This window comes from Brachycentrus maculatus, unplaced genomic scaffold, assembly GCF_059751285.1.
Source record: "Brachycentrus maculatus isolate JH-2025_06_01 unplaced genomic scaffold, ASM5975128v1 h1tg000574l, whole genome shotgun sequence".
NCBI classification, from domain to species: Eukaryota; Metazoa; Arthropoda; class Insecta; order Trichoptera; family Brachycentridae; genus Brachycentrus; species Brachycentrus maculatus.
Genome location: NW_028281314.1, coordinates 398,111 through 423,504, shown reverse-complemented (window position 1 = coordinate 423,504; position 25,394 = coordinate 398,111). Strand labels below are relative to the sequence as shown.

The window sequence follows — 25,394 nt, the reverse complement described above, 5'->3', positions numbered from 1 at the left end:
AGTTTGAAGCATTTGAAGCCGCGCGTGTGGCGGCCGTTAGACGCTCTGGAGCGATACCGACTTGAATAAACTTGCTTTTAGATTAGTAATTTGATTTTAAAATTAATAAATTCACTTAAATTTAGTGACGTATTGCATTAAAAATAATCTGGGCGTGCTGATTGAATTCGATAAACAAATGTGGCATATTTTGACAGAACAAAAGAAAACTTTTTAGAGATCGGTGACGGGAATCTGTTTATTGCAATTTATTGTGAAAATATTTTTAATACAGTGCAGTGATCAATTCGTTCATCAAATATGACGACCACACGTGAAAAAAATATAAAACCGCGTAAAAGTTCTGGTGGGAAATGCGTGTTGCTACTCATGAATTATTTACAAAAACTTGTAATTTGTGTGGGAAGGTGGATTTTTAAAATTCGGTATTATGAAAAATCACAAACCTTACCTAAAGTGGAAAATCCGATGTTATTGGAATCAGTAACGAGTTTAGCAGAGAAAATTCGTACAAAGAAGGTAATGCACTATTCATATAATTTATCTTCACATTTCTTTTATAAACGGATAAAAATGAGCACCTGAAATTAATTTATTATATTTTAGTTTTTTCCTTCAATATCTCTGCAAATATATTTCACATTGAATAATTTATATATTTTTTGCTAATGATATCAGATATTTTTTGTAACAATAAATGATTTATTTATGTCATAAACAATAAATTTTACACGGGCATAGCCAATAGTAAAATATAACGACATAAAATAAAACAAACGAATCAGAATTTATGAATTGATTTTACCTTATGTAGATCTTTTTTCGTGCGTCTTCCGAGTACCTTTAACACGCTCTTACGCCGAATTTACATTTAGTCAGTTACTAAAGCCAGTACTGGCCCCGAGAACTGACTAAGCGCATTTATCCACTTCACGGAATTACACGGAATTTTAGCGTCCGGCACGTCAGTTAGCGTTTTAAAACGACGATTGGCTTGGATTGGCTTGTGCTTTTGCCCATCTTTTTTTCGGATCGGTGCTCTTGATCGGCGCGTGAACACGTTGCACGTAAATTCGATCACGCTAAACTATCGTAGTCGCTTTCATTTTTCAAAACCGGGCTGCCGGACGGTAAAATTCCGGGTAGTGGACAATCGCCCTAACGCTGTTTACATCGGGAATATTGAAGTAAGCAGTGACGGGAGAACACTGTACTGACATGAAAATCAATTTAAACTATAGCACTACCGAGTCAGCACTGACCTGCCTCGTGTTTGAAGTCAGTTACTGACCTAATGCAAGGCAGAATAGGAAAGAGTCTAAAGGAACTAAATCAGTTATCTTTTGATTTTGATATTGTACTTACAATGGTAGGTACAATATCAAACCAAACGTCGGAATGCTACTTCGGTGGTCCTATAACGATGGAAACATAAATGTCAAAAACGTGTTCTATATTTTTTTAACTGTATGTTTATTCTCTTTAAATAAAAGGAAATATTTTTTGATAACTTTAACATCCTGACAGTACTTATGTATACTATGTATGCAATATGTATACTCGAAAGCTCCCGACACATTTCCAGGTCCGGTATAAAAACCCTTAGTTACAATTCGGACCCATACAAAAAAAATGTTTTTTGTTAAATCTTATGTTATATTGGTAATTTATCAAAAATTCAAGTTTTTCGCAATCAAAGACATATATTTACTGATTATGTATAGTTATATGTATACTAAATGAATTGGCACGATCAGATCGATCAGAACCTAAAATCTGATGGCGTCAAAAGTCTGCGTAATCGGAGGGCATATATGACTATATTATGGATGTGAAGGAGGCGAGGAGTGTTTGTCAGGACAGAAGAGTGTGGCGTTCCATCCTTTCTGCCTACCCCTGCGGGGAAATGGCGTGATGGTAGTAGTAGTAGTAGAAGTATATAATTAGTTTCAAATGCCAAAGTCGTTGGAAGCAAAGGTCCAGAAGTAATGCTTAAGATATCTAGATAACGCCTTTATCTTTCCATTGTTTAAACATCACAGGTGTTGCCGTCATCAACGTTAAAACAAAGACAGAAAAATTGTTCTTTGGGTATGAATTGTTCTCAGCTTCAAAAGGTTTCATAAACACCAGTTATAAATTCCTTCTTTCAGTAATAGAATTATCAAGTTTTAATTATTAAAAGATTTAATATATATACTATTTTTAATTGGAACATGCAATAATGCCTGACCCCACTACCAAGGCGAATTACCGTATCTGTTTGTGTCGACTTTTCTTTATTCTTTTTTTTTCTCTTTTCTTTGTTTTATTTTCTTTTTTAGTCAACCGTAACAATTAAATTTGATTGGGTTCTTATTAGATCCATCTGAGTTAAGAATGTGGTATACAAATATATTTACAAATCATAGTATACATTTTTAAGCAAACTTAAAAAAACAAAGATGCTTTAAGGTGATGTGAATTTCGTATTTTCCAAAAGTGTTTTTATTTTTCATTAAAAAAAATCCATAATTGAAAGAAAAAAGTCTTACATCACAATTTCAGAGCTAAAAAAATATTGATGCAAAGCAAATATTAAAATACGAGCTATTATACCAATGTTTGCATTATTTTTGTATTGATTTTTAACAGTTTGTTTATCTAAAACTCTCCGTTCATTTAAATTTATTGAATATCACATCCGTATAATAATAGTTGTCCTATTAATTCCCTGAATTGATGTTACGTTATCATATATTTTAGATTTAAGAATCACACTAGTTTACAATAAAAAGTATTCAATTTATTTTGTTTGTTTGCTAATACTTTACGGCACATTTCATAAGCCTTGTAAAAATAATTCAAAGACGAACTTTATTTTCAACAACTTTTGTACTATCCAACCGGTTTCGACAAGCACTCTGTCTTCTTCAGGGATTAATCCGTACGTGTCCATCCTTGAAAAAGCCACGTGCTTGTCGAAACCGGTTGTAATAAATATACAAAAAATAAAAGCGGTTTAATATGATGTTTGTGTTTTATTTATTTTATAAAGATTAGTTATTTCGTTCGTTAAGTACCTACTTAATAAAATTATTTTCATACAAAATACAAAGTTTTTGTGTTAATACATGTATACCACGTTTTTTCTGGAAGAATCATAAATAATGTATATTTTGTGTTATTTGATAAAATGGACATGCCAGAATACTACTGAAATTTTTAATAAGGTTTAAAAATGTTAACTTAGTGAATAATTAAAATGTTACTTTGTTTTAAAATCACTATAAATATTTTATTATAACTTAATTATAATATCTACCGGTTTCGAAGCTAACCGCTTCTTTATCAAGACTGATTAATAATAGTATTAATCAGTCTCGATAAAGAAGCGGTTAGTTTCGAAACCGGCAGACATTATAATTAAGTTATAATAAAATATTTATAGTGATTAAAATGTAACAAAGTTACATTTTAATTATAAAATGGAAAATCACAAAGTTACTGCTTCAAATATAAATTATAACCTTTTTGTAAATGAAAAATGTAATTACTTCACATATAAATGACAAAGTCATAAATACGGGTTCATTAAATCATTTTATATTGTACAAGTACGAAAATTACGCGTTCCGATTTCACATTTCTTATAAGTATATCAAGTGAATGGCACATCGTTATTTGGAGATCAGTAGAAAGTCTTGCAGCTACTGTGTATTTTCATATTTCTACTCTTTGTCGTCTCGATTTAAGTTACCTGATTGTATACAAAATTTAATTTTTTTGTTATTTCCTATAGCCGTTTATATAATCTACTTACATAAATTATATTGTTATAAATTACCTACATTTTGTTCAATTCGTAGGTAATTGTATTCGATGAGTCATTTTAACACACCTGAGTTAACAAAAACGTCATTCAGAGATCGTAAAGTTGCTACATTTGAATAAAGGTTTGCCAAATAATAGTCATAGCCTAAAATTTCAATCATTTTCCATCTTTGTGAGAACTTACAAAAAATTTTCAAACTCTCAATCACAATATTTTTTTGTCCAAATTTAGCTTAATCACCAAAAATAACAATTAAAACTGTTGATAAATATTAGGAATAAGTAAAGATTGAAGATCATTAATTCTAATTGATTAGAATAGAATATGCTTCATAGTATTATCTGTAATGATAAATAATAATAAAAAAGTGATTTTCCGGTGATAACAATTAAGCGTTTTGTAAAAAGTATTAAGTCTTTAATATCACATGGGCGATGCCTATATTCGCCTTCAATCGTATTATATCAATGTTGACGTTAATATTTTATAGACCAGGCGACCTACGGTAATTGGGTGGAGCGTTTTCTACGGACTACACTTATAAAGGGAAAATATCAAATTTAACATGGGAAGTATTTTTATGGTTCGTTTCATACTAGAGAATTATACACTAAAAATGGAACCGAGATAAGAGATTTTCCTACTTATAATAGGCTCAACTTCTACGCGATAACTAATACCTAATATAGCTATGCATGTATTATGTATATATCCATAAAATATACCATGCGTAAGTTCTAAAAATACTCCTCAAACACCACACGATACGAGAGATGTGGTATTTCGTGAAATAATATTATCTACTTTATCCGGCATACGAGTGTTTAACCACGTTTATAAAATACAATACTTGTTTCCAATGCCTTATAGAAAAAGTTTGTTAACAGTATTAGTTTTTTTTACCGCATCGGCATCGCTATCTATTAAAAGTAACAACATACCGAAACAAAATATTACTCATGGCGGACAGCGTGCTTCTTGACAGATGCTGTCACTTAGTTAGTTTTTAGTATAGTTTTTCGATTGCATAGTTGTTTCATAGATTTTTAATACTTAATAATATATTTTCATTACTTATATGAACATATATTTTCATTACTTACATTGCAAGCATTGTGAAATTACACATATCGGAAATGTGTGCTTTCTATTTTCTTTGTGTTCAACGTGAACAAACTGAGCTGTAGCTGTAGTGACCGGGTACAGCTAGTACAAATGTATAAAATAAAATAAAATCAGATTTAAATGTGAGTTATGTGGTTTTTGGCATATATCGTTGTCGTACAGGAGAAAGTGACCAACTAACAAAACATAAAATGTTCAGAAGGGCCATTTAAGTCAATTTTGTTTGGCCAGAAAATAAACATCAATGCAGTTAGTCATTTTTAACGTGTCAAAATATCATAAATCCAAGTCTAAAATCGCTTTGGGATTTTTTACTGGGCAATATTAAGCTAGTAAGATATCCAATAGTCAATAATCACGTTTTTGTAAAAAAATGCACTTGGTCACTTTCTCCTGTATGACTACGATATATGTCTTTATCATTCCGTGTGGTATTATTCAAACCTATTCTGTGCATGTCAAATCTTTGGATTATAAAAGGAAAAATTATTACCCCTATAAGTCGACATGGTGCGGCAAGGAGGATACATAATAATACATACATATTTATATTTTACATACTATGTAATCGTATTCATTTGGGAATCCCACGCCCAAAGAGTATTCTAAGCTCACTGTAAACAAACCAAACTTCCACGAAGCACTCAACTGTTCAACTAGTCAGTATCTCGAAATATTTTAAGGGCCAGTTTTCGATAAGTCTCAACTTAATTTTCTCTAAATCCAGGTGACGTAATTGATTTTTTTTTCTTCTTAAAACACCGTTTTGGTATTGAAAAAATAAGGTTGTCTTTTAAATTATTGTATGGTTTAAAAAAGAAAAGATTTGTTGAAAATAAAGAGTTTTAAAAAAATGGATATATATACGTATTCAAAAAAAATCAAATGCACATTCAAATATACATTCTTTTAAAAAACGGGCGTAGAAAGACGTCACCTCTTCGGCGGTTGGCCGGCGAATGAGTTCTGTCTTTGCGAATATCCCCTGAATAACTCATTTTTATAATCAATTTGTTATTTTTAATAGGCTTGTTCTTTGAGAGAAATGAAGAATATAAAACTTTAATTTTACCGTCTATCAATGCTTATATCTGCTCTCATTTGCGTTTATGTAAAAAAGATTAAAAAAAATAAAACATCGCCTACAGCACCGAACACGTGATAGAAGTGAAACTTTAAAAAAAAAGAGATATAATATGAGAGACAGAGAGAGACAATGTTAACCGCAACACTGAAGGCAGTTTATTATGTAAATAAATATTCTTAATTTTTCTTCAAATCTTTATCCGCACCCGATGGTGCATATGGCACTGCATCATATAAACGTAATGTTATCTTGATCGTCTTCAAACGAAGGAAAGGTGATTAGCCTTCCACTTCAGGTACCACTCCAAGGCAATATTGAATAAACATTAGAGTGAAAAATCACTTATATTTATTTGACCCCCCTTGGGAATCAAACGGTACGGTAGCCGAGCGTGCTGACCATCACACTACAGAGGCGGACAAATATAAAATAAATAAAAATAAAGACAAATATAATATTTATATTTGAATTTATAAGAATAAAATATAACTACATAAGTAATATATTGTACAGAAAATTTGTAAGTAGTATTGTGGATTTAAGTTTTTCAGAATAATTAGGAGGGTTAAATCCATTTCACACTACAAACTTACAGGTAATTGTTTCAAGAAGGCTTTGAATAAAGCATTTGATTTCTTACCCCAGATTTATTGCGTGTCTAGCTTGAAAAAAGGTCATAAATTGTTGTTTTTTATTCCTCTTTAGCGAGTGATTTACTACACCTGTGGATAGGGACCATAGACTAAATACGCACTTATTAAATTTATTTGACATAAATGAAGTTTTTAATATAAAAGCTATTTATGAAATTAATTTTAAAAATCCACAACAAAAAAATCAACCAAAAAAAATGTAGTGAATATGTTATTGCTATTGATATATTTCTTTTCATTAATTGATTCGGCAGTCACTTTGTGGTAATATCTGTTCATTTTCAATTAAATTTTCACTTGGTACTACCACTATTTCTTACAAATCTATTGTGACACCTGTTTTGATGCATTCCGCATCATTTTCACACACACTGTATTTAAAAATGAAAAACATGGTGTTCGAAAATGATGTATTGAAATTCGTGCCAATACATTTTAAGAAATATTGGTATATACTATGTAAATTATTTTAAAAAAAAATTATGTATAATTAAAATTGATGATTAAAATCGATTTACTTATTTTTCGATTTTAGTTTGACGTTTCAATTTTTTGCAATTATATTCATACATACTCTAATTTGCGCTTAATATACAAAATATAGCAATTCGTTACCAAACACCCTGTGTCCCATACAGCAAACGATGCAGTTAGAAGAATAAAGTAATATAACGCATTTTGTATTATTGCATTATCTATTGTAATAAATATGTTGAAATCATTTTAACTTTTGATATAGTGTAAACGTTAAGTATGACTTAACGATAAATATTCGTTTAAGTTTAAACTTTACTATACACCGTATTTAATAAAGTCTAACTATATGAAAAAGAATGTCTTTATATCGTATCACGATAAACCGTCAAACTGGAAGAAAATATTTAAAAACAACGTACCTACATCAAAATTATTCTCTTGATGGAAAACAGGAAATTGCAGTACGTTCGTTACGCTCTGCTGATTTTTTTGAACTGCAATTAGAAGGCATCACAACGTGGTATTTTTATTGATATTTATTTTATAATTAAAATGTAGCTTTGTTTTAAAATCACTATAAATATTTTACTATAACTTAATTATAATATCTACCGGTTTCGAAGCTAACCGCCCCTTTATCAAGACTGATTAATACTTAAATACTATCTACTAAACAATATTCAAAATATTTTGACGGTTAGGGAAAGAAGCTAAGGTAGATCTCAAGTGGCTTTATTTTTTCGTTTTGATTGGCAGTCACAGTCAAAAGGGATCAGGGATGATAAGTGATTGGAAACATATTGAATAACGGACTTTTAGCAAAATCATTTACTTGTATATTTATTAGTTGTAAATTATTATTAATTGCCTGTTAAATTTCTAATATTTCTAGGTAATCTAATTTAATTCCTCTATTGCATGTGTGTAATATATTGAGACCTTTATTTTTATCAAATGAGTGAATATTTTCTATTGAGTGATTGGCAAATTCAGAATAATTATTATTATTAGGGCATCTTGTATGCTCTTTACTTCGGATGTTAAAATTTCTAGATGTTTTTCCTAAAAAACATCTATAAATAGGCTGGGACACGATTCAATTTCAATTTCAATTTATTCAACAAAAAAATAATATATACATAACAAACAATATTCAAGGCGTATATATTAAAAGTAAGCAAGAAGACTTAAAGGTGTAGAAGAATCCCGCTTCGGAAAACTCCTTCGGACACATGGAACAGATCAATATTCAATGTGATATTGTTCAACATAGCGGTAGCTCTTCCTACAGGCATAACCATCGGCAGGTTGGTCCTGTGTATAGGAATGTGAAACAATCTATGTCGACGCTGTCTTAGGTAACTATCGGGAACATACAGACCAATGTTCCGGATAATTTCAGGATTATCGATCATACCGCGCAACAATCGATAAAAATGCGTAATCAAATACACATTCCTTCTAGTCTCTAAACTATTGTAGCCAAGCATTCCCTGGAGAAACTGGGTCGGGTAGAGCCAAGGATAATAGCCGTATTCTCTCATGTAGAGATACCTCTTCTTTGAAACGATGAGCGCTGTAAAGAATAAATTCCTGATATATTTTATGATATTTATTTATTTTATGATATTTATTTTATTTAATCATTATGTCATCACTTACAAACGGATATGTGATGAAAAAATAAGTTTTAAAATATTTACATCACCGCGAATCAAATATGAAAATTAAAATCTGTTTATTATTATTTAATTTTAGAAATATATCATTAGTAAATGAAATAATTATAATTAAAAATAATATGGTGCGTTGAACGAACATGAATTTTTATACAAGACATCACCGACGACATTATTATCATTCACGCTCAGATATTTTTTCAATGAGATCGAGAAAATTCTCGTCTTCATGACTACACTTTTTGTACGAGAACCGTCAAATATCAAATACCGTCAAATGTCCCACTGTCGTCAGCAAGAAAAAGACATCCAATTGAATAATAAAACTAACTAACTAACTAACCATCACGCCGCTTCTCCGCAGGGGTAGGCAGAGAGAATAGAGCGGCACACCACTCTGTCTTTGCAAACATTCTTCGCCTCTTCCACGTTCATGCATCTCCTCATACATACCCGCCGATTGTTACGACTCCTAACCTGACCACTTTCAAGTATTTGGCATTCCTGATCGTGTCATGTTTTTCTCGGTCTTCCTCTGCTTCTATTCCCACTAACATTCGCCTCATAAATTTGTTTTACCGTTCTTTCCTCACTCATTCGTTCTACATGTCCAAACCATCTCAACACACCTTTCTTAATTTTATCGATAATGCTTATCTCAGCTTTGCATTCCTTCCTTATTTCACTATTCGCACATCTATCATACATCGTTTTGTCGCACATTCTTCTGAGAGATCGCATTTCGACTGCATTCAGTCTACTTTCAATTGAATAATATGTGTCGAACAGTCTACATCTATCACTAGGCATGTTAAATCGACATCCTATCCTAAGTATTTAAATACATACTTCGTTTACCGACCAATTTTCTTTGTGACCTATCTTCTATCACAATTATATCTATCTATCTGTAGCGATAACCCGACAAAGAGGGACATTGTATCGACTCTAAACATCGATAGTGTCGATACAATGTCCCTCTTTGAAATAAATCACTCAGGTTATCGTTTTCTTCTTAAAAGATATGATAGGTTGCCGTTGGTTCAATTTATCTTCATTTTTGTGCTGTAACCTTTTAACTTTTTAACCCTATATCACGAGACTTCAAAGTACCTAAATCCGGAACTATCCTAAAATGTACGACGATTAGAAGAACTCATATTTTACCAAAAACTTTTTAAAAATAAGTGCATTTTTGTTCGAGAAGTTGAAACAAAATACGAAAATGCTTTATAAAAAATAATACGATAATAATCTTACTCAAGCTAATACGGGATCATCGTAAAATTTACTTTATTAATTAATTTAATTTATCAAGTTAACAAAAGCGCGACATCTCCTATTGACTGTTGTCTTCTTCTTCTTCTAACCCTTATTCGCACGCAATGGTGCATAGGGCACTGCATCGTATTACCGCAGTGTTATTTTGATCGTTACTTACATGGAGGCAAGGTGATCACTCCTACGCTTTATGGACCAGTCCAGGGTAATATTAAATAAATATTACAATGTAAAATCGCAAATATTTATTTTCTCCCTCCCCCCCTGGGAATATATAGGACCCGAGACCTCCAGCACGGTAGATAAACACGCCAATCATTACACCACGGAGGCGGAGACTGCTGTCTAGCATAGCACTAAATATGAGGGTACTGAAGGCCTGTTTTATCCGGATGTGGAAAAAAAAATCACGACGAATATTGTCAGGCGTTAATTTTACAAATCTCACGTAATCTAGGGTTAATCTTTTTTTTTAATTACCTAACGTCCAAGTAACTCTGAAATCTAGCTACGGCTTATGCAACACCGCTTATCATGATCCTACTCAAGGCTTCTACTTTTTAAGTTTTATAGCCTTTGCCTACTCGTGAGTAGATTTACTCTTTATGTTTAAAGTTACTATAATTTCATGTAATTCATGAGTGAAAATTCTAGACAAAAACACTCGCATAGGGTTAATCAGACTAATTGATTTATTTTCCACTATCTATTTTTGTCACTTTAATTTTGAATATATTTATTTTTCCAGATATCTAGCGAGGAGCTTGTTAACGCGTTCATCGCCCGGATTGCTGAAGTGAACCCGATTCTGAACTGTCTCGTGGAGAACCGATTCAAGGAGGCCGTCGAGGAAGCCAGGCAAGCTGACGAGTTAGTCAGGAGCGGCAAACTTTCGGAAGAGCAACTCGCTAAAGAGAAACCATTACTCGGAGTCCCTTTCACCACAAAGGATTGTATAGCTATTAAAGGTATATTAGACAATTTTATACGATCAATAACCAACGAAAATTCAACATCCAGGATACTTTTCATTTAAAACTTTGTACCATATCACTCACTCCTTTCAAGAACGTCATAAATCAAAAATCGTTAATTTTGAGTTGTACATGTTTTCGGAATGTCCAGAAAATGTACTATATCCCAGCAAAAGAGGCATATTTTTTACTTAATATTTACCCGCTACAGGGCAGAAAGTGTTGTTTTTGCATTTTGAAGAAAAGGTAGTGTTTAATTATTTTTTTAAATATACTTAATATTTTTCAAATGGAGAAAAAACCTTCAGGTTTAACCTAAAACGATCTGTTGCACAGTAAAAAGTTCAGTAAGTGGCTTGATATTTATTTTGATAATGCATTGTATTATATTTTTAAACTTTAATAACGTTCCCCTGAAAAATTAAGTTTTTTGATTTATGACGTTCTTGAAAGGAATGAGCGATATGTACGAATTCAAGTATTCGATAAAAAAATTGATGCATCTCTTTTATTTACGAAATAACTTTTGGTTTAAAGGATTTTTTATAAATTTTATTTGTAGAACCAAAATAATAAATTGCAAAAATATTATATAGTTAACACATAAAATAAGAAAGAATTAATAGCATTCAATTTATGTATTTATTGTTTCGCCATACACTTTGTGGTAAGACATGATCAAATTATAAATATAACATTTTGAGTGTGTCCAAATACTTGTACACAAATCTGGATTATCTCCAATCAGGAGTAATTTAAAAGAGTTTCTGCTAAAAAAAACTTATTTCATACCACCATAGATGTCTCTAGTAAAATTCTAGTGAATTCAAGCACAATGTTTTCGAATTTTAATATATGTATCTAGAGGTTCCAAGAATTTGACTAGTGTGGTTGTCAATCATGGGTAGAATTGGTGAATGTTACACCTGTGTAAAATGTTCACTTAAACCAGCTTATGACGGTCGTCAGCCCCGTAAATACCCAGACTTCCATATTATTCCTCATCTACATTGAGATGTCAAAAAATAACATAAAAATATAAATAAAACACTTGTTTTTTACTCAAGTGGTAAGAAACAAGCGTTTTATTTAAAATTTTAATCTATGTTTTTTATATTTTTATGGTGAAAATGGAGTTTTCTAGTTTGATTCGGATTAGTCGATTAATTACCTAACATAATTATCGACATAATATACCGAAAAGCAGTCATAAAAACGTATGCAATGCCATTATGATAATTTGGATACTAAAATAAATTATCTGTAACCTCTTTAGTCAGGTTCAAGTGAATTTACTCGTATATTCTTCGTCATAACATCATTGGTATTTTTTAAAACATGAGTGTTTCTTTTTCCTTCGTAATCGATGAAGTTGTCAGTAGTTTTTTTTAATAAACATGAATTCAAATGAATGTAATTCCTAAGTAACGAACTAGGTTTAGTTGATTTTCAAAAATGGTTATTTTGAAATATATACATGTACTATAATATGTATTATATTTCAAATCTTTTAAGGATTATTCCGAACCAATTTTTGTTATCTATACTATACAGTGTATCGGGAGAGATATTTTGATAGTTACTTTCTAACCATTTCGAGTATATTATCTAATGGGTACATACCCACGAATGCATGTATGGCTGTCAATCCAAGTTTTTCTGAATTGCAACCTGGCGACCATGGAAACAATGAACATTGCTAATAAGTGACATTACAGAAAGGTTGCTTCACCTTGAACCGCCATGATGATTCGTAAAAAAATAACGAAAACACGCGATGCGATGGTGTGGTATATGATAGAGACATACTAATTTCCGCCACTCTGAAATGCGACCAAAACCCGACAGTGAACGGATCATCGCAAAAAAAAGGCTAACAGAAAAAAAACTACAGACAATACTAAAAAAAAGCGATAAAGCAGATCCAATGTCATATGCATTCGTGGAAACATTCGCCATTATGTAGGAGCAATAAAGGACATTATTATTATTATTTAATCATATCCGCTCCCTTTGTGGAGCATATGGAGTCAACAAACTATATCCAGGATTATCTGTCGGCAACTAGCTCCCTTGCATCCTTCCAGTCAGATCCGCGTCCCGAAGTTCAGACGAGCGCTGCCGACGAATTGTCAGTAGTGGTTGTCCCGGGCGACGCGAACCTGGTGCCTTGTAAAAGAGGCAATCTTGATTGAGGGTTTCGGAAGGCGAGCGGGGCCTAGCGAAGTGAATCATCTTTTCACTTGTGACGGATTTACAAACTTTTATTTATTTAGATTGGCAGTGATATATTGGTATATTGAAAGCTTTTAAATTTAAATTGACCGTAAAATCAGAATACAATTTTATATTGTTTCACATTTTCAATAAATTTCGCAACATAGTTCAAAAATAAAATTGCTTTGCAAGAGCAGATCTGTCAGGAAGCCTAGATGCTTCTGTATCAGATCTGGGCATGCGGTGGGACAGCTTTCAATATGTACTATTAAAATTTTTTTTTTTTTTTGGTGAGCTGACAATTAAATCCTCTTTGGAAATATTTCCCACTTTGAAGGACCTATAAAAAAATGTCCATTAGGCCGACTACTCGGAAATCCATTAGCCAGCTTAAAATTAAACTTCAACGTAACATACGTCTACTTGGCCGCTATTGAAAATTACCTCCTCTTATCTGAAGTATTATTCCGACGAACGTCAATGCTTGAACAAATTAAATCCCTAATTACGTTTAACGATCCACTCTTGATTTGGATGCACGAACGATTCAAGCTATTATCATGCCATTGAGAAAATTATTAGAGATTATTAAGTCATGCAATCTTCTGAGCGTCTGACTAAAGGTATCCAAGTAGCATATCGCTCATTCCTTTCAAGAACGTCATAAATCAAAAATCGTAAATTTTCAGTTGTGCATGTTTTCGAAATGCCCATAAAATGTACTATATCCCAGCAAAAGAGGCATATTTTTTACATAATATTTACCCGCTACAGGTCAGAGAGTGTTGTTTTGCATTTTGAAGAAAACGTATTGTTTAAGTATGTTTTTTTTAAATAAACTGAATATTTTTCAAATGGAGAAAAAACAGTTAAGTTTAACCTAAAAAGATCTGTTGTACAGTAAAAAGTTCAAAAAGTCAAAAGTTTTTGCATTTTGAAGAAAAGGTATTGTTTAATTATTTTTTTAAATATACTAAATATTTTTCAAATGCAGAAAAAACCTTCAGTTTTTACTTAAAAAGATTTGTTGCACAGTAAAAAGTTCAATAAGTGGCTTGATATTTATTTTTAATATATTGTATTATATTTTTAAACTTTTAAAACGTTCTCCTGAAAAATCAAGTTTTTTGATTTATGACGTTCTTGAAAGGAGTGAGCGATATGTGATACCTACTTTCAAAATCCGCCAGATCCATGTAAGTCGATTTCACAAAAAAATGCTAAACTCTCCGGGTAACATTTATGTTTCAAAGATTTGTCTATCTTTAGATAAAATATTATGAAATAGAGAAATTTCCCATTTTTTGGAATTTTTTTCAGTATTTAAGAAAAAAACAAGAGACACAAACCGAAAACGACGTCATCTTAATTTTTGACCTATCCCCGCTCTCTGATTGGCCTATATGGGTCAGAAGGCTAGTTTCATGAATATATCAGAATTTGAAATACAACGCTGTTTTTAAGTATGTTAAGCAGGGTTTTCAAGTATATAAATATTTTAAACCATAAAAACCCACAATTGGCATTCCGATAGAGTATTTATTTTTAAAATCTTATAAAATTGGATCTGGCGGATTTTGAAAGTAGCCGACACATATATAATTTAATGTACCCGTAAATCCGTAATTGGCACTGCTTAGAATCAATACACGTGTATGGAACATTTTGAGTGTGTCCAAATACTTGTTCACAAATCTGGATTATCTCCACTTAAGAGTAAGTTTTTACTTTTTCTTTGCAGGTATTTTGTGGTAAATTTTATAAACTTCATAAAATAAAACTACTTTATTTTTGACCACTTTTTATTGGTATTTTTCTCCAAGCGGTTTCGACAAGAACCTTGTCATGATCAGGGTTAAACACGTTGTGTTTAACCATCACGGTTAATTATGTACTATACATGTTAAACCCTGATGATGACAAGGTTCTTGTCGAAACCGTTTAGAGAAAAGAACAAACAAAAAGTCGTTAAAAAGTAGTTTTTTTTTGAAAAGTTATTTTTTACATTTTTGTGTGTGAATATAATCCAGGATTCGGACCTTGCATACAAATAAAAACAGTCTCCGCTTAATAAAAAGCTATCCTTATTCCAACATATTGTAGCTGTTGTGAACTCACACGTACTGTGTCACGAGATCAATACTCGTATATCTAGGGTATGGATAGAATGGTGAATGTTACACGTGAGTAAAGTGATCACTTCGCTCACTCCTTTCAAGATCGTTATAAATCAAAAAACTTGATTTTTCAGGGGAACGTTATTAAAGTTTAAAAATATAATACAATGTATTAAAAATAAATATCAAGCCACTTATTGAACTTTTTACTGTGCAACAGATCTTTTTAAGTAAAACCTGAAGGTTTTTTCTGCATTTGAAAAATATTAAGTAAGTATATTAAAAAAAATAATTAAACAACACCTTTTCTTTAAAATGCAAAAATGACACTTTCTGCCCTGTAGCGGGTAGATATTAAGTTAAAAATATGCCGCTTTTGCTGGGACATTTTCTGGGCATTCCGAAAACATGCACAACTTAAAATTGGCAATTTTTGATTTATGACGTTCTTGAAAGGAGTGAACGACTTAAGCAAGCTGTAAATGCCCAGACTTCCATATTCTTCACCATTTATGATCAGATGTCAAAAAAAGAATATTTGTTTTCAACATACCTTTTTTTAAAATTATTAAAGAAAACACTTGTTTTATTACCACTTGAGTTTATTTATGACAACTAGTTTCGGAAGCTACGCTTCCATCTTCAGGTATAAATGTAAACAAGAAATAAAATACCTTTTTTAATATGAAAAATATATTCAAATAAGTCTTGATTGAACTGCTTTTGTATTCTTATAATATATTTTAAAAACCCCTATTATTTATTGTACAGTATCAGCATAATACAACTGTTTTTTTTAACATGATAAAAGATAAATGTGTGACGATCCCAATTTCATGGTTATCCCGTGGCGCCAGTGTTTCGCGATAAGTCTTGTCATATTATATTAAAGAAGATCGATAATTTGATATGGTGTTTATGCTTCAGGAAAACCACAAGATGAGTTATTGGTAAAATGGGTTGACTCGCGTATGAACCCAACCTAGATTATTATGGATAATAAACTATGAAAATAACTCTTTTATATTATCACTATAAATAAATCTCGGTTACAATAAAAAATGGCTTTAGATTTGTATAATTTTGTAATATTTTGTGATATGTAACATTCACCAATTCTACCCATGATTGACATTCCTCATCCTACCATAGATGGCTATTGTGAACTCGCCCATACTGAGTTACGAGTTTGATCAATATATTTAAAAAAATTATAAAATTTGAGTAGTGTAGTTGTCAATCATAAGTAGAATTGGTGAATGTTACTCGCGTGTAAAGTGATCACTTAACCAAGCCTGAGATGGTCGTAATTCCTTTAAATGCCCAAACTTCCATATTCTTCTTCATCTATGTTGAGATGCCAAAAAATAATGTCGAAAATATACATACTGCTGCTTTAACAAGTCGCGAAACTGTGGTCATCTTTTGTTACCTTTTTGCATATAATAGTGTAAACTGCTTCAACAAGTCGCGAAACTGTGGTCATCTTTTGTTACCTTTTTGCATATAATAGTGTAAACTGCTTCAACAAGTCGCGAAACTGTGGTCATCTTTTGTTACCTTTTTGCATTTAATAATAGTGTAAACTTTTTAAAGGTTTCGAGACCGAATGCCGTTGTGCTTTTCAATAATGCTTCCATTCAATTTGCCCCTGCAATTTGTTCTCGTATAAGGGCGAGTAATGAATTGACAAAGCGACAATACAGCGACCCGTTTACTAGTAGGAACATTTACGCCAATGAGTAGTGACGGTGTCGTCGGTTCGTTTTCTCAATATGTATGTGTATAAATATCATACTATGCTTTGCACTGAATATGGCCTGTCATTGGCTGGTTTAATGATCACTTTATACACATGTAACATTCACCATTCTACCCACGATCGACAACCATACTATTAATTTTTTGGAGTGGAAAAAATACATATATTTTTTTTCTAACCCTTATCCGCACCCAATGATGCATAGGGCACTGTACCATTTTGACGCAGTATAATCTTGATCGTTACTTACGTGAAGGCAATGTGATCATTCCTGCGCTTCAGGGACCAGTCCAGGGTAATATTAAATAAATATTGGAATGTAAAATCACAAATATTTATTTTCACCCCCCACCCTGGGAATCGAACCCGGGCCTGCAGCACGGTAGCTCAACACGGTAGCTAACCTAACCTAACCATTAAACCACGGAAGCGCACAATAAATATTCGCCTGAGAGATCGGATTTGGACTGCATTCCGTTTACTTACATACTTCTTTAGCCAACTCCACGTTTCTCTTTCATACATTAGTTTGGTACATTACATTTTTATTACATTTATTAATCGTTACGTCTGGCTTTCATTATAATATGTACGAGTTGGTATCATACATGATAAGAATATTGAAGGAAATTGGTACCATAAACCAAGCTAGGACACAAAATGTCGAACCCTCTTCTAGTGGAACGGAAGGTCTGCTGACGAGTCAACAGTCCGACTTCTCCTTAGGAGTTTTACGTGGTTTTCTCCCAGCAATGAGCAAACGCTGAGAAGTTCCTGATTGGCCCACACTAGATTATCCCTCCTGTTCCCAACACAGATTAAAATAAAATAAAAAAATTAAAAGCTAGAATAAACAAAAATGCAATTAATGATCTATAAACCTTGTACATAATAAGCAAGGTAAATAATAAATGCAATTCCTATCTAAAAAAATATGTACGAGTAGTTTACGCCATATAAGTGATTTTTTCACTGTAATATTTATTCAATATTACCATGGACTGGTACCTGAAGCGGAGGGCTGATCACCTTTCCTTCATGTGTAAACGATCAAGATAACACTGCGTTAATATGACACAGTGCCCTATGCACCATTGGGGTGCGGATAGGGGCTTTATTATTTATTATTAGTTGACGCCATTATACTCGAATTTTTTTTATACTATTAGTAAGTTAATCGTATTGAAAAAAAAAAGATGGTAGATAGTGCCATCGGGTTGTGACACTCACAAATTAATGAATGTTTCTATATGTATTATTGTATCGACATAAAAACTGACGCATTAGTCATAAAACATGATTATCTATTGTATAACCTGCTCGTGCCCATCCCAACGATTAGAGTAATTCACTGTCATATAAATGTGTTGTAGTATTAGATCGAATAAACACAGGTTATTTTATTGAAACATTTCGTAAATATATAGGGTGGCGCAAACATAATCATACAATTTCGTTTTTTACTAGGTTGATGCATAAGTAATATAAATGTGGAATTGTTTAATTGGCTCTTTTTTTAACGAAATTATTTTTGTTAATGTAATATAATGTTTATTATTGTTAATGTAACTGTTGTTTATTATATCATTTTTTTATATGTAAGCTGTACAATTCCCGAATAAATAAAATAAAATAAAATAAAAATAAAAATAAGTAACGTCGCATTTTTTCATGAAAACAAAAATGTTTTTTTTTCGCATGTCCTTTACTAATTTAGTTAATTATATATTTTCAATTATTTTAAATGACTTTCTTTCATCTTTCTATCAACATTAATCCCATTTGAATATAAACTTTCGGGTTTCGATGCAAAGAACGTTTCTAGTGCTGTTTTCACCTCCTCCGTTGCTTTAATTTTAATTCCATTTTGATCATTTTGTAAAGATAAAAGGGTGGATGTTGTGTTATCATCGCAGAATGTGGCCGCGCATTGTACCCACACGTCGTATTTGAAAAAATTATATTAATTTTGCGCCATCCTATGTATGCATATATATGTACTCGTACTCGAAATCATAGGCGAAAGTGTTGAAAAATAAAAAAAATATTGAATATGGTAATGTAAACGATTATTTTAATTCTAATGTGTATGTTTTATGTTTCGGCAGCTTCTGTGTATATAAATAAATTTTGCAGCTTCCCAACGCGAAATTTAACTGTCCATGAGAAAAACGTGTATTTTTCCCATGTGTTTTTTAATAAGTTTCCGAGATTAGCGGTATCGAACATGTATATTTTGTATTTTAAAGCATTGTTAACTTTGTGGTATCGTAATATAACACTCTACTTATCATTACCGGTAGTCACGAATTAGTGTATATTAAAGTGGTATTACACAAAGTGAACGATGAATGATAAGGATAGTGTTCGGCTGTCCAAACTTAAAACACAGTAAGGGACATTTTTTTTGTAGTACATTTTTTTTTGCATTTTTGGACTAAGTGGAATCTACTTGGTCCAAAAATAAAAAAAACGTAATACAAAACGCGGTACCTATCTCGATGTTATAGGAGGGTTAATTGTATTAAGATATACACGTATATCAGCATTAAACGCGTCAAACATCAAACATATATTTCTCGTTTGTTTTTTTTAATTTACGTTAACCGTGAGGTAATTATTGTTCTGATCGCGCTATGCATGTTCCAAAAATTACTACTAAGTACTAAAAAAATATTAACTCGATTATGGAGTCCAAAATTTGCAATAATCCGAATTATGGCTAGGGATGGCTATTTGAACATAAAAATGCCCCATTTCTGATTACTTGAAACTCATCGTAAAATTTTTCCTTACTTTTCTTCAACCTCTTCCCTCAACTCCTTACAGGTTCCTTCTCCGTTTGTAGTCCTCGTTTTCATAAATTTACAGTTTTATTGATATATGTATTATTCTGTTATGTTTTTTCATTAATACTGCGAGTAATTAATCGTATTTTGTTATCTTTGTACAGGCACCATCTACCCACTAATTTCAATCAGCTGTATAAGGTTTAACTTTGATCAGTATCACTAGTCTGGTTGGTTAGAAGATATTGCTTCTTAGTAATTAGAAATAATATATATTGAATAATTTAATAATAAAATTTAAATCATTTCTATTCATGAAGTGAAATATATAAATACATAAGATAACACTTTGAAGTTATGAGGTATAATTTAAAATAAAGATATTTCCGATAAATTATTGGAGTAGTTAAAAAATTTACATAACAGATAAAAACGCCGGATTTTTAGGCAAATAGTGTTATTTAAATCATTTTGCCAGACACCAGATAAATAAACTCGCGAATTTCAAGGTCGACGATTATTTATTATTAACCTTGAGGACAAAATCGTCTATAATAATAAAAATATATAATAAAAATTCATTCCAAGGAGGGGTTTTATGTATATTGCATATTATGTCATCGATACTTGCTTAAACTTGCAAATATATTTGCATAACAAAATATTAAAAAAAAAAACAAAAAAAGACTAAGGAGTACGTTGAAAACGTTAAATAAATTTTCATTTTACCCAAATATTTTGAGATATTCAGACACCTTACACACCTTAAAACGTTCAAATTATACCGATCGATAAGATTTGACTTTTTGTCTGATAAACTAATTAGAATGCATGTTTTTTTCATCAAATATTTTCCTCTTATTTTAAATTTACATATAATTATTTTTGTGATGCGAAATTTAAAACCCCATACTGTTGTTAAGTGTCTTTTTTTATTTCATTTACTTATGTTTTTTTTTATCATATAAAATGCAGTTCCACTAAGAAATGTCAGTACAAAACATAGTAGTATGCATACAAATAAGATTTTTTATTATTTTTGTCTCACTTATTGAAAAAAAACCTAAGATATAGTTTTGTAATTTACTTTTTTAGCCCAATACTAAAAAAAATATTCGCGTGGTTTTATAAAATAATTAAATGCCACATCGTATACTTACGTTTTATAATAATTTTAGGATTGCATCATACAGCGGGAATTTATTTGAGGAAGGATGTGATAGCGTCAGAAGATGCTCATACTGTGGATTGTATGAGAAGGGCGGGTGCAATTCCATTGGGACTCACCAATATCTCAGAACTCTGCATGTGGTAAGTTTTCCTTTGCTTATTTATATAAAAATATAATGGTTTCCTTTCAATATCTTCAAACTCTTAAAAACAGCTTGTCACACCGAGTATTAAATTTGCACAGAGAATAAAAATCAATTTGATTTAATATGGTGTTACAATAATAACAATAATAAAAGGTGAGCGATATCTAACTAATTGCTGTGCTTAACTACCATAAGTGAAACTAGTGATAATTATAAGACATTTAAATGCTTATAGCATCAATTATATTTCCTATAATTAAAATGTAACTTTGTTTTAAAATCACTATAAATATTTTATTATAACTTAGTTATAATGTCTACGGGTTTCGAAGCTAACCGGTAGACATTATAATTAAGTTATAACAAAATATTTTTAGTGATTTTAAAACAAAGTTACATTTTGATTATAAAATGGAAAATCACAAAGTCAGTGCTACAAATATAAATTATTTTTATTTTATTCATTTAATAATTTATTAATCTTGTACCATAGCAACAATGCTTATGATAGTATAAAACGTGCAGTCAGACAACTACTAAAAAATTTGTAATTTTAAGCGTGCAGAAAATGTTGTTTTTCTGAGTACGTTTTCAAATCATCACATTTATGTCATTCATACTTGCGATCAAACATAACTCGATTGTCAGGCTTATTTGGAGAAATTAAGTTGTATTTTGATTTATTCTTGATTAATTTATGCTTATAAATGTAATAAGATGTACTCTATAAGCCCCTTAGTAATTTAAGATCCCTTATTCTCTACTTAGAAGTAGTTATTATAATAAATTCAATAAATTAAAATAGGAACACCAAATTCCTAAACAAAAGTGGACAAAATGCAGTAAAATATCTTCTGAAATCAACTAACGTGAACTAATAAATAATGAACGAACATTGCCAACTTTTATGCTCACCATTTACTATATTTTCAAAATGCATGTTTATGTTTATTAACCATCACTCCATAATAATGGTAAGCTGGTAAACTCTCACACTTTAGGGAATATTGATAAAATAATTTCATCCCTATAAAATTCCCTCCTAGACCGATTTAAATAGAATTTAATTGTTATATGATTGTACTTTTAACGCATTTCTCTTTTCTGAATATTTTAGGTGGGAGAGCCACAATATGATACATGGAAGAACAAATAATCCCTACGATACAACTAGAATTGTTGGAGGGTCTTCTGGTGGGGAGGGCTGTTTGCAAGCCGCTGTTGGAAGTGCTTTTGGAATAGGTATTTAAGAGTTATATTTAATTAATCTCCTCCATAAACGAAGCAAAGCGTAATAACAAACAGAAAAGGTTCCTTGATTTCTCGCTACATGAATGAGAGATAGGCGCAATGTGTCATAATGTATTTGCAAATTAAAATAAGTTAAAATAAAAAACAAAAAAGAGACTAAGGAGTATGTTGAATAAATTTTCATTTTACCCAAATATTTTGAGATATTTAGACACCTAATACATCTTAAAACATTCAAATTATACCGATCGATAAGATTTGACTTCTGTCTGATAAACTAATTAGAATGAATGTTTTTTTCATCAAATATTTTCCTCTTATTTTAAATTTACAAAGCATTATTTTTGTGATACGAAATTTAAAACCACATACTGTTGTTAAGTGTCTTTTTTTATTTCATTTACTTATTATTTTATTTTGTTTTTGTATTATTATAAAAAATGCAGTTCCACTAAGAAATGTCAGTGCAAAACTTAGTAGTATGCATACAAATAACAATAAAAAGGTACACTAACTGTAGAATGTTATTTGATTTGATTTTGGAAATACATCGGTACACTGATCCAGCCTCCTTTCATCCTACAGGATCACAGTTATAATTATTGGTTAAATTTTAATATGAGAAATGCTGTAGTTGGCAGAGTTTTAATAAAACTTAAATGGCTGATGCATAGCACTACCTTTAACACATATTTTTAAGATTGCAGATTCAAAAAAATAATTTTATCCGTGATTAGATTAGATTCGGACGTACATATGGTCTAATTGGTTGATGGAGTGGATCAGAAACCAGGCTGAACCCATATGAAGTTGTACCAAAATCTCTATTACCTTTAATATCTTTCATTTAAAACCTTATCCACCACCCAAATGACATCCTCTTTGAAGAATTTGGCATTTTAAAATATGTTAAATTTACAACTATAATATATGCTTAAACTGTGAAACTTGCTCGAACTTTAGTCTTATTGTCTTTCTATTATTAATCTCCAAATCTTCTTTGCATAAATTATTGTATTATGTCGGATATTAAAATATGTTTTATAATAAATTGTATATTGAAATGTTATGAAGAATAAGCTCCAAGAAAAGTCAGTAAATTAACACATTTTCTGTATTTCCAGGATCTGACATCGGTGGTTCAATTAGAATGCCTGCATTTTTCAATGGAATATTTGGCCACAAACCGAGCAAGTTTATAGTGTCAAATGAAGGCCAATTTCCCTCTCCGGCATCAGAGGCCCAAGCCTCATTCTTGGGTAATATATTAACAATGCCGAGTTATGTTCTAAGTATTTACCGAAGTTGTTAGTCATACAATTTTGACAATTATTTTATTTTTACAGGTGTCGGTCCTATGACAAGAAAAGCCTCCGATCTTCGTCCCTTATTACAGGTTTTAGCAGATGAGAATGCATATAAACTCAAACTTGATGAAAAGACAGATTTAAAATCTGTTAAAGTTTATTACCAAAAGGACAACCTTAACTCGCTATTCGTGTCGGGAGTAGAACCGGCAATTCAAAGAGCTCTGCTGCGGGCGGTGAATCACTTGAATCAAGTTTGTAGTAATCCCGCTAAGGAGTTACACATTCGAAAGTTGAAGCAGGCTAACGGTATCTGGCTCACTAATATGAAAGTAAAAGATTCTCTTTCATTCGCCGAACGAATCACCGGCATGGATGGATATTTCCACATCTTAGTGGAAATTGTAAAGTCTATGTTCGGGTTGTCTAAGAATACATTTATAGGTCTAATGACTGCACTGGTCGAGAAATCTGGAGATCAACCCGGATCAAAAAATTACAACTATTTTATCACTCTGCGAAAAGAATTAGAAGAAGAAATGGAAGAAATATTGGGTGAAAACGGAGTATTTTTGTACCCCACCCATCCCACAGCTGCACCGTACCATAATGAACCATTAATCAGGGGTCTGAACTTCAGCTACACGTCCATTATAAATGTTTTAGGATTCCCCGCAACACATATACCCATGGGCCTCAATGAAGAGAGCTTGCCAATCGGTATTCAGGTGGTTTCCAAAACAAACAATGACAGACTTTGTTTGTTAATAGCGGAAGAATTAGAAAGAGCATTTGGCGGCTGGGTCGAACCAGCTACAAGTAAAAAAATGGTTTAAACATTGGAAGTAAAGTTGAATTTTCAAGTATTACTTTACATTGACACTTTGTATTGATATTATTTTATATCCAAGATCTATATATGTACACTACATTTATTACGAACGGTAGAAGTGCTTATTGTTGATTTGTTGATACTACCTTAGTATTATTAATACCGAATAATTATGAGAGTGAGATAGGAATACAATGTACGGATCTTATTTATCATATTTATTTTAGTAAACACAACTAGGACGCCTTTAATTGATTACGAACAAATAAACTAATTAATTTATAAGACTTAACAAACCATGCCAAGATTTCTTATTTATGGTAATTAAAATTTGTCTTTCTTTATATACATACTCTAATAAATACAGCCATTGAGGTACTCCTCTTTTGTTTTACTATAAATTTATTTCTGGAAAAACTAACAAGTAAGCGATGATAAGAAAGAGAGATAAATATAAAGTGATGGTTACATGAAAAGGATTACTGAACCATTTATATTAGAAACTGTAATGTTCCCTACATTTCCAAAGTTATTATTACCTGAATTGTATATTCAATGTTGAATAAAGATTTAATTTGTTTTGAATGTTTCATGAACATGTGACAAGTTTGTGTTTGTTAAACTTTGTACCAAATTTTATATTTATATATGTGTATATTAATTAAAATATATTTTTTCCCACATAAATATGAGTTTATTTTTCATTAAAAAGT

General features: G+C 31.3%; 1 protein-coding gene across 1 annotated transcript; it reads left to right on the top strand.

Moving 5' to 3' along the window:
- Positions 1-25,363, top strand: LOC148301346 (fatty-acid amide hydrolase 2-A). The gene is made up of 6 exons (XM_088273418.1): positions 1-519; positions 10,865-11,084; positions 21,154-21,286; positions 22,409-22,533; positions 23,667-23,801; positions 23,889-25,363. The coding sequence occupies exons 1-6, from the start codon at positions 301-303 to the stop codon at positions 24,683-24,685; spliced, it is 1,629 nt and encodes a 542-aa protein (XP_088129544.1). The 5' UTR covers positions 1-300; the 3' UTR covers positions 24,686-25,363.
- The last annotated feature ends 31 nt before the right edge of the window (positions 25,364-25,394 follow it).

What these genes read in the sequence shown, in the direction of transcription:
- LOC148301346 (XM_088273418.1), top strand. Translation starts at nt 301, where the DNA reads ATGACGACCACACGTGAAAAAAATATAAAACCGCGTAAAAGTTCTGGT. An exon ending in AGAAAATTCGTACAAAGAAG is followed by an intron (nt 520 to 10,864) that starts GTAATGCACTAT and finishes TTATTTTTCCAG; the next exon opens with ATATCTAGCGAGGAGCTTGT. An exon ending in TGGAAGTGCTTTTGGAATAG is followed by an intron (nt 22,534 to 23,666) that starts GTATTTAAGAGT and finishes CTGTATTTCCAG; the next exon opens with GATCTGACATCGGTGGTTCA.